We start from the raw sequence: 13689 nt of genomic DNA on the forward strand, positions 1-13689 counted from the left end.
ATGGCTGTCGACAGTACTGATTTGCGATATAAAATAAAAACGTCAAGCAGATATGACAAACCCTGGCGAAAACGACGTTCATCTGGTGAAAAATATGACACGCTATATTCCGATTTTTATCAGCGTGCATCCAGGTATGATCAACAAACCGAAGAAGACCGCAAAGACCAATTGAGGAAGATTAACTCTGGAATCGTACAGCGTCGTCTCTTTACGTCAAGTCAGTGCGACGACATCGAAAAGAAGATCGACGATGTTGTCAGAGAAGCAGACGATGGCGCCTTCAAAGAACACACGGTGGACAGAACCCCGCTGAGAAACAAGTACTTCTTTGGCGAAGGTTATACCTATGGAACTCAAATGGCAAAGAAAGGTCCACGACAGGAAAGACTGTATCCTAAAGGGGACGTCGATGACGTCCCAGAGTGGATAGAAAAATTGGTTATTGAGCCACTCTGCGATGCAGACATTATTCCACGTGGGTTTGTGAACAGTGCCGTTATCAATGACTACAAGCCTGGAGGTTGCATTGTCTCACACATCGATCCTATCCATATTTTTGACCGCCCAATTATCTCAGTTTCGTTTTTCAGTGACAGTGCATTGAGCTTTGGATGCAGATTTACCTTCAAGCCTATTAGAGTCTCCCGTCCAGTTCTGACACTCCCAATAACACGTGGGTGTGTTACACTGCTAAGGTACTCTATATTACTTGTACCTGTAAAATGACACAAACATACACATAGACTTAGACAGATGTGTTGGGAGTTTGTGTATGAGAGTCACTGAGAATTCAGCATTTTTTCAAAGCAGAGAACTATTATCATGGAAAACAACAAATTGTACTTAAAAAAAAAAATTGGTCATTTTGCTTTTTTTATGGAATGCCGTGTATTAGCCAACTCCTTGGATAAGCCGACCTCTTTGTTTGACCCTAAATATCTAGTACAAAATCATCGGCCTTGTGTATAAGCTGAAGTCATCTTTTTTCCAGCTGTATCTTGTATTGATTTCAATCATACTGTCAACAAATAGACTTCTGCTTTTCTTGTTCATTATATTTGTTTTCCCTTTAATTATTACAAACACGGTAATCGCGATCGCAATCAATGCGGCAATGCTAACATCTACCATGCTGTGAAAAATAATTTAGAACTGATAAAGCATAACAGAAAAATAAATAATTCAAGCTGTAACAACATGTTACATATCACTGCACACAAGTAATTAATTTATTCACTGGACAGCAAAAAGTAAAATCATTGAGGCATGTTTAATCCCCCACCGCACAGAAACAAAAGGTCATGTGGTCCGTGACTGCAGCTGTTCACTGTATATGGTATGGTCATGTGACAATAGTGGGAGTAATTATCGTCCTGAAATTCATGTTATGTTTTTTCAGTCGGTAATGTTAATAATAAGCTTAATTTATTTATGGCATTACTTTACAGTGTAATGCATCCTCCCAACAAAACAATAATATTAGAAATATAATACTTGTTTGAAGAAAAAACACTGTTTTGTATCTTAAATTTGCTATATGAAAGACTGGTCCCAGCACAGGTCAAACAAAGATGGCGGACAGTTGTAAAGAATACGTTTTTACCATTGAAATGACAATAAAACAAGTAATTTTTATTATTATTCATCAAACTTATAATGCATTCGACAACAAAAAACTGCATAATATTGCATGATGGGGAGATTTATTTATACTGTGCACAAATTATTGTTACATAATCAGTGAAAGGCTAAGTGTCTGATCAAAATTTATAAGTCACGGACGGAAGTATTTTCGATCGGAATTTTATGCTCCAATTTGTTGTCTCCGTGTATAAGCCAACTCTCTTCTTTTGGAAAGTGTTTCTAGACTTCAAAAGTCGGCTAATACATGGCAATATACGGTACTATTCAAGAGGGGTGTAAGTTTTCAAAGTATATAATGTAATGGATCTGACACCAGGGATTGATCCAGGCATTCTGTGGTACCAAACATAGGCTCCTTCCCAAAAGCAAGTGGCACTGAAAATTCCAAGTTTGACACTAGTGCATTGCATCATTCAGTGGCTTACAAATGTCCCAGTTATGAATAAATTAGGCTTTTTTTCCCTATTCCATTGGACATAATAAACTTTGAACGTGTACATTAAACTAAAGTGGGATTGGGGCGTGTTGAACTGCTGAGCTCCCCGTCATTCAATTGTAATGTTTATTCACTATTTTTGTCGGAACAAAATGTGGAGGAGTAATTTCTTCTTGTTAACAATGTGGTTCAGAATTCAGAAACGTCCCTGGAACTTGGTGAAAGATATATTTTTTTCTACTAAAGGTCCTCTTGAGTTCGTTAAAAGAAAAATCATGCACAGCCCTTCCGAAAATTCATGTTTTATACAATGGTAGAATCTGTTAATTTTCTGAATAATCTATTTTTCATTATTTGTATTTAAGTAAATATTCTATTTTCAGTGGCTATGCTGCAGACGAAATAACTCACTGCATTCGACCACAGGATGTTGTTAAAAGAAGGGCTGTCATCATTTTAAGAAGGTTAGTGTCAGCATTCATCAAATTATCAACTCCACTTTTATCTTTTTACTAGCAGTGATATGTTATTACCTTTTATTACATACTCTGTCTTCATAAATGCATTACACCTCATTGATAAAATGGTTAAACTTGGAACGAACAAAGCTTGATGAAAAGTATTGAAATAATTGTATTTTACATACACATGTATATATTATATGTACCAAACAGGCACTAAATACATGTATGACTTTTGTTTTCTAAAATTGTAAATTATGAATGTTACATGTTGTATATATGGGGTGTGGAAGATTAGAAGTAAACAATAATTCAAGGGAAATAACACTTCGGCCTGTTTTCAGAATTCATTGTGTGCCTTACTGATTTAAAAAACACTATGCAGTTTGAACACTGCATGATACATTTCCACTACTCCTGTAAATGTGTTTCGCTTACTACTCACTATGTTTAAATTATTAGTCCCCTACTGGACCAACTGAAGGGTACTATAGGTTTCGTCTTTGCTCATCTGTCCCACATATAGTTTTCCAGACTTTTTTATTTCACAAAGCCTCAAGATATTGAGCTGAAATTTTGTGTATAGTCTTAACATGTACAATACTTTACAGATATACTCTGTTTTTTGGGACAGAGTTATTGCCCTTGAACTTTGTAGATATGAAACAAAGTAGGACCCGGTAGTGGACATGCATTGTTTTAACAGTACACTCAGAATGCTTGTTAAATAATAACTTTCCATCATGGTTGAATATATGCAGAGTACTAGACAACACTCCAAGACTGGAACCTGTTTACCCCCATTTTGACAGAGTTATGGCCCTTGTACTTGGTAGGTATGAAACGATGTTGGACCTGGTAGGGGACACGTATTGCTTTAACAGTACTTTCAAAATGCTTGTTTTAATAGCTTTCCATGATGATTAATGATTTCCAGAGTACAAGACGACGCTCCGAGACTGGAAGCCAGCCACTTACTTGTCAGCAAGCGAAGATACTCCACAGACAGGTCCTCCGACAGCGATGACGAAAGTGTGAAAAGACAAAAGGCAAATGACAGAGATGTATTGCCGCACTCAGGACAGCAAGAAACACTTAAAGGTGAACTCCAAAGTAATTGCCATAACTCCAGCTGGTGGAGATGGTGGGAAAACCCCAGAAAGAAAGTAGTGCCAAAAGCTAAATGGACCTGAGGGAAAGGACACGGGTACATAGGATTACAGCCTAATCCTCAAGATGTACAGAACATGTTTAAAAACTGTATTTTCTGATAATTGTAAAGAAATTTTAGTCTTAATCAAATGGATCCCAGTTTCTGCATTTAGGACTTTTGTACATGTATATGTACATTTGTTTTAGCTCCTAGTGAATTTAAGAAGAGCACCTGTGATAAGTTACAACAATGAAACATTACATGTTATGATGATGATTATTATGATTATTATACATGTATGCAGAGTGTTAAGAATCATAGTATTATAGTATCAGGGCATTAACTCCACTTTTGGTTTGGGGAATTCCTCGTTTTGGAATTGGGCATTCCGAAAAATATGCTGCAAACCGAAGATGTTATGAAACATACAGATTTCTATGTTTTTACTTATTTATCTTTCTCAGTTACTGCATTTCACGTAAATTGCACTCTAGTCATTATGCCTAACAAGTATATACTACACTTAATCAATTCCAGTTTGCACGTATCCCTGATTTTGTTTTCTTTTTTAAATTTCAAAATTCAATTGTTTTCGCAAGTACTAATTTACTTTGCCGACTGAACCCCCCCCCCCCCAACATTTTTCAGCATTTATTTTCAATATATATATATTTATTATAAATAATTTTTAATATTTTTTTTTTACTACTCACCCACTTTGAAATGGCAAGTCTTTGCAGCAAATCGTTTATTTTTATTTGAATAAGGAATTTACATTAATAGAATTTACTTGCTCTATTTGCCACTTGGAAACAGAACACTACACAATATAGCGCCTACCTAAAATTTAAATGAACTCGACTGGCTGTTTTTCCTGTCACTATATATCATTGGGTAGATTCTATTTTGTTACTGTAAATTAGAATAAGTACAAATGGTAAGAGGAGGCGAAATGCAGACATACGTCGGTAAAATGCAGACATACGTCGGTAAAATGCGGACATGGTCAGTGGACACAATTTTCTTTTAATCCACAGCATTTTAAACATTTATTTTGTTACAAAATATAAATAATTAAACTTTTAAATCTCTAAAATTATCTTTTATCATCTTCTGAAGAAATAAACCGAGTAAAACGGTAATTATATGCAATTAGGTTGAAGTTATTTTCTGATCCCAAGTGTTTCTCTTTTGTGCCTTTCAAACCACATTGATCCACATGTTGCTATTTTAAACACAATTGAAATGAAATAAAAATTTATTATTATATTTATTATTATATAAAAAAATACTGATTTAGAATACCCTCGACCATCCCTGCAGTATACTTATTATGTTGTCCGCAATTAAACTGCTCTAGTTTTATATAGTCATTCAACTACGGACAAGTTTATTCGTTTAATTTTATCAAACAATTATTATTGTTAATATGATTGTTTTTTGTTTTTTTAAATTAAGTTATGTATCATATTATAAAAGATTCTTAAAATACACAAATTTATTCTCTCATTCTGAAACATTTTACTAAAAATGTGGTAGACGTATCTGATGAAAACGTTTGATGAAATAAATTATAACACGTGACCAATGCCATAGTGCATGTGACGTGAAATACTAGTTTTGTGAGTGTTGTTTGTTTTTGTTTTTAAAGTGACACCTGGATAAAAATAGAAACATGGATTTTCAAGAACTAGCCTATCTGTAGTCTCATTATCAATTTGCAGACAATCAAATGAAATATTTAATGTATGGAAATGGAATGTAGTGGCAGTGTGGTCTAGATTGTCTGCATTTTGCCGATTTCTGCAATTACCCAAATCTCCCCTATACACAGTAAAACCTGCACCCATGGGATGAATTATGTGAATTGCATTTATATGTATGAGGAGTACATGTAGCACAGTTATTGTTTTAAGACTGTCAAATCCTTGACAATATTTTTTGTCACTGTACTGTAGAAATATTTTAAAGTTTGTTGTTTGATAATAATGGATTGTTCTATCACTTTATTTCACTGACAAGTGTGTTGGGTGTTGAGAGTTCATAATTCAGACAGATTTGGTAGGTGGATGTTATAAAACAATAAAATAATACACTCAACTGTCTTTGAGGTGTTTCTGTTTGAAATATTGCATCATGTTAAAAGTATTTCTTTTTTCTTAAAAAGAAACCCAAGAAAAAGGAACCTGCCAAAATAGTTTTATTTTTGAAAATAAAATGACTTGGCTATTACTAGTTGATTTCCATCATGGGTTGTTGCCCTTCAACCAGTCTTTGACGACTGTTAGATGAACACTAAAAATATGCATGTTTGTTGGGTTCAAATATGCAAAGAGTCCAGGGCTAGCTCTGCCACTCGCCATTTGTGAATTTTAGGCACAATTTGCGACTTTTATTTTTATTTTTATTTGACGAAAGAAAAATGTTTTATTTAACGACGCACTCAACACATTTTATTTACGGTTATATGGCGTCAGACATATGGTTAAGGACCACACAGATTTTGAGAGGAAACCCGCTGTTGCCACTACATGGGATTAACAGCAAGGGATCTTTTATTTGCGCTTCCCACAGGCAGAATAGCACAAACCATGGCCTTTGTTGAACTGGTCGGTGCAAGTGGTTTACATTGAGCCTTGTGGAGCACTCACTCAGGGTTTGGAGTCGGTATCTGGATTAAAAATCCCATGCCTTGACTGGGATCTGAACCCATTACCTACCAGCCTGTAGACAGATGGCCTAACCACGATGCCACTGAGGCCGGTTTTAATTTGACGAAAACAATTTGTGTAATAATTGATATTTTGTTGGAAAATAGCTATAGGTTTTACTTTTTTTTATAATTCGTCAAAATTTTCTGATCTCCCAGAGCTAGCCCTGCAAAGACTTATAAAATTACCACAGATGCATTTATTATGTATACTAAAATAAAGTACATACATGTATGCACACTAATAATCTAATAATGACCAAAATGGTTTTAAAAAAGCGAGAAATTAATAAGTGGAAACCTTGTTTTAACTGTAATTGTTGCAGTTCAAAAGTCGTATTTAATTTAGTATTAATGCTAGTGTGTTGAACAATAACTGAGTTAATAATATACATTGTACATACAGTTAAGAAAGATACTCTAAGGTTTGAAGATATATCAAAGGCTCGAAAATCATTTTGTTGAGTGTCGAACAATCTTTGCTTCTTAAATTTTAACTTTTAAGCAAATGTTACAGAGATAATGCTTGACTTTGGAAACAAATGAAGAGTAGGCGCAAAACGCGAGATATCCATTTTTTATTTTCAGTAAAAGTGATTTTTGTTATTGGCGTATATCATGTTTTGACAAGAAAAAATGGGATTTACCCAATACAGTTTCATAAGGATCAATCGCGTTTTGCGGCAAATCAACGGGCCTACAATTAGCCCTTACTGACATACAATGATGGCTTTAAATAAAAACAAGAAAGAAAATGGTTTATATCACGTATTGCGCTTGAACTCTTCAAATATATTTATTACAACTGAGATCTTGTAGCACAGACTTCATTTGATAACTTTATTTAGAGACTTTTATTTTTGTTAATGATAATATTCAGTATTAGATCTCAAATTACCAAATTCACCAATTGTGAATTTTATAAACAATTGGCAAATTTTATTTTAATTTAAAATTTCATGTAATAATTGAAATTTTATTTAAAAACAACAACAACATTGCATTTTGTGCTGGTTTTGAAGTTCAACAGATAATTTGGCAAAATGTTTTGCTCACCCAGACTACCCCAGATATACAAGCCTGGTTCGTGTTCTGGCTGTACTGTTTAGTCAAATACTTGAGTTAAAAACTGTTAATAAATTATTATTTCTGCCATGGATATATGTTTCTGCCTATTAAGCATATTTTTTTATGCACTCAAATGGTGTTTAAGATAACGAGGAAACTCAAATATGACCTGCATGCAGCTGAGATTGTTAACGAGCTGTATCAGAGCTTAACAGAAAAAGCATTTTGTTTCAGCCATTTCTCAAAAACTTTGTAATGTTTCTAGATTTTTTTTTTTTTAAAAGCTAAATTAAGTAGTTTTATAAAGAAAATATTAGTTTGTATCCAGTAAATGAATATGTTGACAGTTTGATCAAAATGAGTCAAAAATTAAACATTAACTAAGGCATTCAGTTTATATATATTTTCTTTTCTTTTTTAAATTATATGATTAATAATAATGTGTTTAAACTAATTTATTATTAAATTAACATATATTGTTAAACACTATTATAATGTGTAATTGTTATATTTCAGTAATTATTGATTATTAATTTAATTTATATATTAATATTATTAATTAGTTACTAAATGTAATAGTATCAGACTGCATTTATGAGCATCTATGCTTAAACATCTTAACATTGGCTGCATGCCCTAAGGGTCCTTTATAGTTTGGAGTCCTACAGTGTAGTTTCAACATTATTAATTATTTGCACTCTAATGAGGCTGCTCAGTGTATCATTTGTGAGAATGGACATTTCATTTTGCAAGCTGGTTGTATCAATCAGACATATTTTTTTATTTTTTATTCCTTTATGTATATAGACAAGAGGCTTTTTTTTTATATTAAGTAGGATATTAAAAATTTACATTAAAACTTTTATTAGCTATTACTCCAGATCTGATGTAACAGTGTCTTTTATCATTTATTTCATCATGGCAATAACAGGCTTCTGCAAATTGCGAGAGCTATTTGAATTTGTTTTTGTGTAACCCATAAATGGCTTATGTAAATTGTCAGTTCTCAGAGACCCACGATAACTAATGTTCCAGATATTTAGTCACTTTCTGATGATATTATTTACAGTTCATTTTATGCTCCCTTGTTTTAATGTAGGAATGTTATGGTGTTAATAAAATGTCATGTTTGTTAAAAAAAAGTTTTAGTATTATATGTAGAAATGGCATAATTAGTGGGCATTGCCCACATGGAAACATCCAAACAGGTCTGTGGCTGAGGTGTTTTATAATGTTGAATTTTTTTTTTTTATTGTTATTTGTTGGTACCCAAGTTTATAAAGACATCATTTCCTACTGAATTTGCCAGCAGTATTGTTAGTATTGAGGTGTATTTGAGATGTTTTCTTTAAAAAAAATAAAGCAGTGGAGACAATGTCTTCATGTGCACTATGTCAAAATGTTATCAGAAATATATTGCATTTTGTTTTGTTCGTTGTCTGTCTTGTTTTTTTCTTGTCTAGTACTACTGTGGTAGAAGGTGTATATTGCTTGGGACATGGGTGCGTCCTTAAAACATATTAAAACATACCGAGAACAATCGATCCTGACACCCAACCCACCTCGGACGAGCGATCTTTTGCTTTAGTGATGGAAACGACATGATATTAAAGAGGCGTCCATAAAGTACGTATATCTGGATGAGGTAGGTTCGGTCACGATGTACACAGAGCATACAAACAGAAGGGGGTCGCTGACATTCCAAGTGTGTACCAGCATTATAAGACGTACTGGATCGTATAAAATAAATGTTGATTGTTACAGGTCAAATTTCGTGGTATCTAGCTCGGTCGGTCGGGCGCTCGTCTGACATACTGGCGTCGTAGGATTGTTTTTTTTCTTCTTCCTAACCAGTACACCACGACTGGTATATCAAAGACCATGGCATGTGTTGTCCTGTCTGTGGGAAAGTGCATGTAAAAGAAAAAAAATGTTGCGGATTTTCTCAAGACTACCGAGTCAAAATTATCACCTGAATTACATGTCCACCCACATTTAAAATAAATAAATAAACATAAGAAACAAAACAAAACAAAACAAAACACATTTTTAATAATGCATATTATTGAAACATCCAGTAATAAGATGTGACGCTACATTTTAAATCTTTACAAGAACTGGTTATTTTAATGCATGAATGTTTTTAATGCACTTATTTTTTCATCATGAATCCTGCCGTAGACGGACAATGGATTATTAATATATAGGAGAAGCCATGTGTTTAGGGAAGTGACGTCACGTATCAGCATGCGCGCGCATCTGGTAGGCAGAAGTCTATCATAATGGACATTAGTAACAAAGCGAAGTAGCGTAGCGTGAATAGCAAAGAATGGCCAACACGTGCTTAAATTACCGCTTGTAGCACGGGAACGCTATTCTACATAGCTCCTGTATGGAGGAGATACATGTACTCTTTCCACCCATAAAATTTGACGATTGACCGAGTTCAAAACTATAGCAAGCTTCCTTTTTTTTCTTTTTCTTTTCACCTGAATAAATATTTTTAGTCCATGTATTTTTAAAGCGTCTGGTCCATATTTCAAGTAAAGCATTACAAACGAGCGCGCGCACACACAAATAAAAATAATAAAATAAAACGAGTAGGCCTATATTTTTTATTTAAAACTGTTTAAAAGAAATAATTGGCCTACACTTTGTTAAAGGAAATTATTTCTTTAAACAATTTTAAATAACCCATATATATATATATGTATACATATATATATATATATATATATATATATATATATATATATATATATATATATATATATATATATATACTCTTCAAAAAAAGAAACGCAAAAGGGTACAAATGGGTTATAACTCCGATTTTATGTTTCCTACCGGTTCATGCTTTGTGAATATAAGGTCATTGCATGTCCCAAACACATTCCCACGGTTACATTCGATAAAACGCAGCTACTGTGCAATAAAGTTCCAAAATGTGAATATTCGCAAAAACGCAGCCACCTGCAAACCATGTCACCACTGCACGTGCGTTGTCTGCACGTGCAACATGAACACCGACAGTATAAAAGTGCAGGGTGTTCGCTTGCCTGGCCTCTGTATCTGGCCGACAGTTGACAATCCAGGACATGCCACGTCTCAGTGAACCGCAGAGAAACAATGCCATCGGCCGACTAGACGCAGGCGAATCCAGAACGGCCGTTGTCAGGGCATTCCATGTGTCCCCAAGCACCATCTCCAGACTGTGGGACCGTTACCAGCAACATGGATCAACACGTGACCTCCCTAGATCCGGTCGACCACGGGTCACTACCCGCAGGCAGGACCGCTACATCCGGGTACGCCACCTTCGGGAACGATTGACTACTGCCACCTCCACAGCCGCAGCAATACCAGGTTTGCGCAGGATATCCGACCAGACCGTACGGAACCGCCTACGTGAGGTAGGAATTCGTGCCAGACGTCCAGTTCGAGGTGTCATCTTAACACCACAACACCGTCGACTCCGACTGCAGTGGTGCCAGATTCATCGACAATGGCCTCAACTGCGATGGAGACAGGTGTGGTTCAGTGACGAGTCCCGATTTCTGCTCCGACGTCATGATGGAATATGTCGCGTGTATAGGCGTCGTGGTGAACGTTATGCGGCAAACTGCGTGCAGGAAGTGGACAGATTCGGCTGGGGTAGTGTCATGGTGTGGGCAGCCATCTCACACACTGGCAGAACTGACCTGGTCCACGTGCAGGGCAACCTGAATGCACAGGGCTACATTGACCAGATCCTCCGGCCACACATCGTTCCAGTTATGGCCAACGCCAACGCAGTGTTCCAACATGACAACGCCAGGCCTCACACAGCACGTCTCACAACGGCTTTCCTACAGAACAACAACATTAATGTCCTTCCTTGGCCATCGATATCACCGGATTTGAACCCAATTGAGCATCTATGGGACGAGTTGGACCGACGCCTCCGACAGCGACAACCACAGCCCCAGACCCTGCCCGAGCTGGCAGCAGCCTTGCAGGCCGAGTGGGCCACCATCCCCCGGGACGTCATCCGTACTCTGGTTGCTTCAATGGGCAGGCGGTGCCAGGCAGTTGTCAACACACGCGGAGGCCACACGCGGTATTGACTCCAGATGACCTTGACCTTGGTGGTGTGTCCTATCACTTACTCACAATGGACTAGAGTGAATTGTGAACAATCCTGCAACATTTGGTAATTATCGGACTCACCATTCAATAATTAAATCAATTCTCCAAATGTTACGACAATGTGGTTTTGCGTTTCTTCTTTTGAAGAGTATATATATATATATATATATATATATATATATATATATATACATATACATATACATATATATGTACATATAGATACACATACACATACACACACACACACACACACACACATATATATATATATATATATATATATATATATATATATATATATATATGAACATTTGTTACAAATGAACAACCAGTAGACAATATATAGACAGTAGTTATATATATATAACACATCAGACTTGTCTACTGGTTCATTTGTAAGGCTTTTCATCAACAATAAATTTAAGCAAGTATCTTATTAGAAAACTTTACAAAAACTTTAAAACTATTAATTTTATCAAGTCCTTTTTTATTCCTTAAACTTGCTGATATCGGATACATATTAACACATTGTATTAAAATGGAGGAACCTAAATTTAGTTTCCATACATGTTCCATGACCACATTGCTCCCTCTAGCTACAGCGTCCCTTTTTAAATATTAGTACAGAACTTAGCCTTTTAAACCGGATACATCTCAAATTTACTTGGTCCCTCACCTTTGTGGTTCCATCTTCAGAACATTTTGTAGCATTATTTATTATATATATATATATACATAAAAATTGCCATTAATATTTTAATTGCCTAATCCCATGCAGGCCAGGACATAGTTTAATACGCAGTCGATCTAGGATTGATTCCTGCTGGTGGTCCTATAGGGCTGTTTCTCATTCCAGCCAGTGCTCTACAACTGGTGTAACAAAGGCTACACTATTTATTATCCTGTCTGTGGGCTGATGCATATAAAAGGTCCCTTATTGTTAATCGGAAAGAGTAATCCATTGTGTGACAGCAGCAGGTTTCCTCCCTAATATTGTCTGTGTGATCCCTAAACATGTCCGACTCTATATATCCGTAATTAAAATGACTTGAGTGCATTGTTAAATAAAAGATTCCTTCCTTTCAAATCTAAAACAGTGTCAGTTACCTTTGACAAGAGGCACAGTTTCAAAGGCTATCACTTTCAACCTGATTAATAAACCAGTTAAAACAACAAATTACTGTAAATGGTAACAATACAATGTTTTAATGTAAGACACACATTAACACAATGCAAATATCATTTGATCATTGGTTTATAATGATAATAGAAAAAGAAAATAATAAATATGTGTTGTCTATTGTTTCTCGATATAATTTTATTGATTTTGTAAAGTCTGTTTTATTAGAAAATATAGATCCTGGTAAAAAAAGATTAAATCCAAGTGTTATCAATGTCATCATCACATACTGAATAGCCCCAATAATATTGCATATGGTAGTTTGGAAAGTCAGTGAAAAAGGTTCTGGTATCCTTCTTATGCACAGAAACATGAGATACTGTAGAAAAGAATCGCTGAATCTAATACCAGTGTTCTCCTTAGCATCCCTTAATTCACCCTAAAACTTAAACGCCCTTAATTCATCGTGAAAGGCCCATTTTTCATCCAAGAGTTGCCGGTTCTCTTTTTGTCCATAAACAGGGATCACTGATACCTAGAAAAAAATAAGAAAATTGGTAAATTTCTATGATATATAAGTATGAAAGTTTTATATTGTGTATATTGAATATTATTGAAATATTTGAATACACATAAATGTATTTGTGAAGACATATTGACATCTGTCACTGATGACAATAATACTTATAAATACAATCAGCTCCCCTTTTCTTTCTTTATTTGCTGCAAACAAATTCAGATAACTTATATAATAAAGGCATGTAACATAATTTATGTTTTTAATAAAATATGGTGGCTATCACCAACTTGTGGATCAATATCCAGTTTTATTATTAGTATTTATTTATTTTTAATCCCAAAAAAATGATTTAATACATCTGATATCCCACCCTGAAATGTTTATACCTTTTATTTTATTATTAAAAAATCAACTTACACATTACAAATACACCTGTGGATCAC

The 13689-nt window shown here is 35.0% G+C and overlaps 1 protein-coding gene across 1 annotated transcript; it reads left to right on the forward strand.

Annotated features, from left to right (window-relative positions):
* On the forward strand, positions 1 to 5802 carry LOC121380212 (RNA demethylase ALKBH5-like). The gene is made up of 3 exons (XM_041509030.1): positions 1 to 698; positions 2467 to 2547; positions 3482 to 5802. Exons 1-3 carry the CDS (start codon positions 1 to 3, stop codon positions 3735 to 3737), a joined length of 1035 nt encoding a protein of 344 aa, XP_041364964.1. The 3' UTR covers positions 3738 to 5802.
* Positions 5803 to 13689: the final 7887 nt, after the last annotated feature.

The sequence above is a fragment of the Gigantopelta aegis genome, chromosome 8, assembly GCF_016097555.1.
Source record: "Gigantopelta aegis isolate Gae_Host chromosome 8, Gae_host_genome, whole genome shotgun sequence".
NCBI lineage: Eukaryota > Metazoa > Mollusca > Gastropoda > Neomphalida > Peltospiridae > Gigantopelta > Gigantopelta aegis.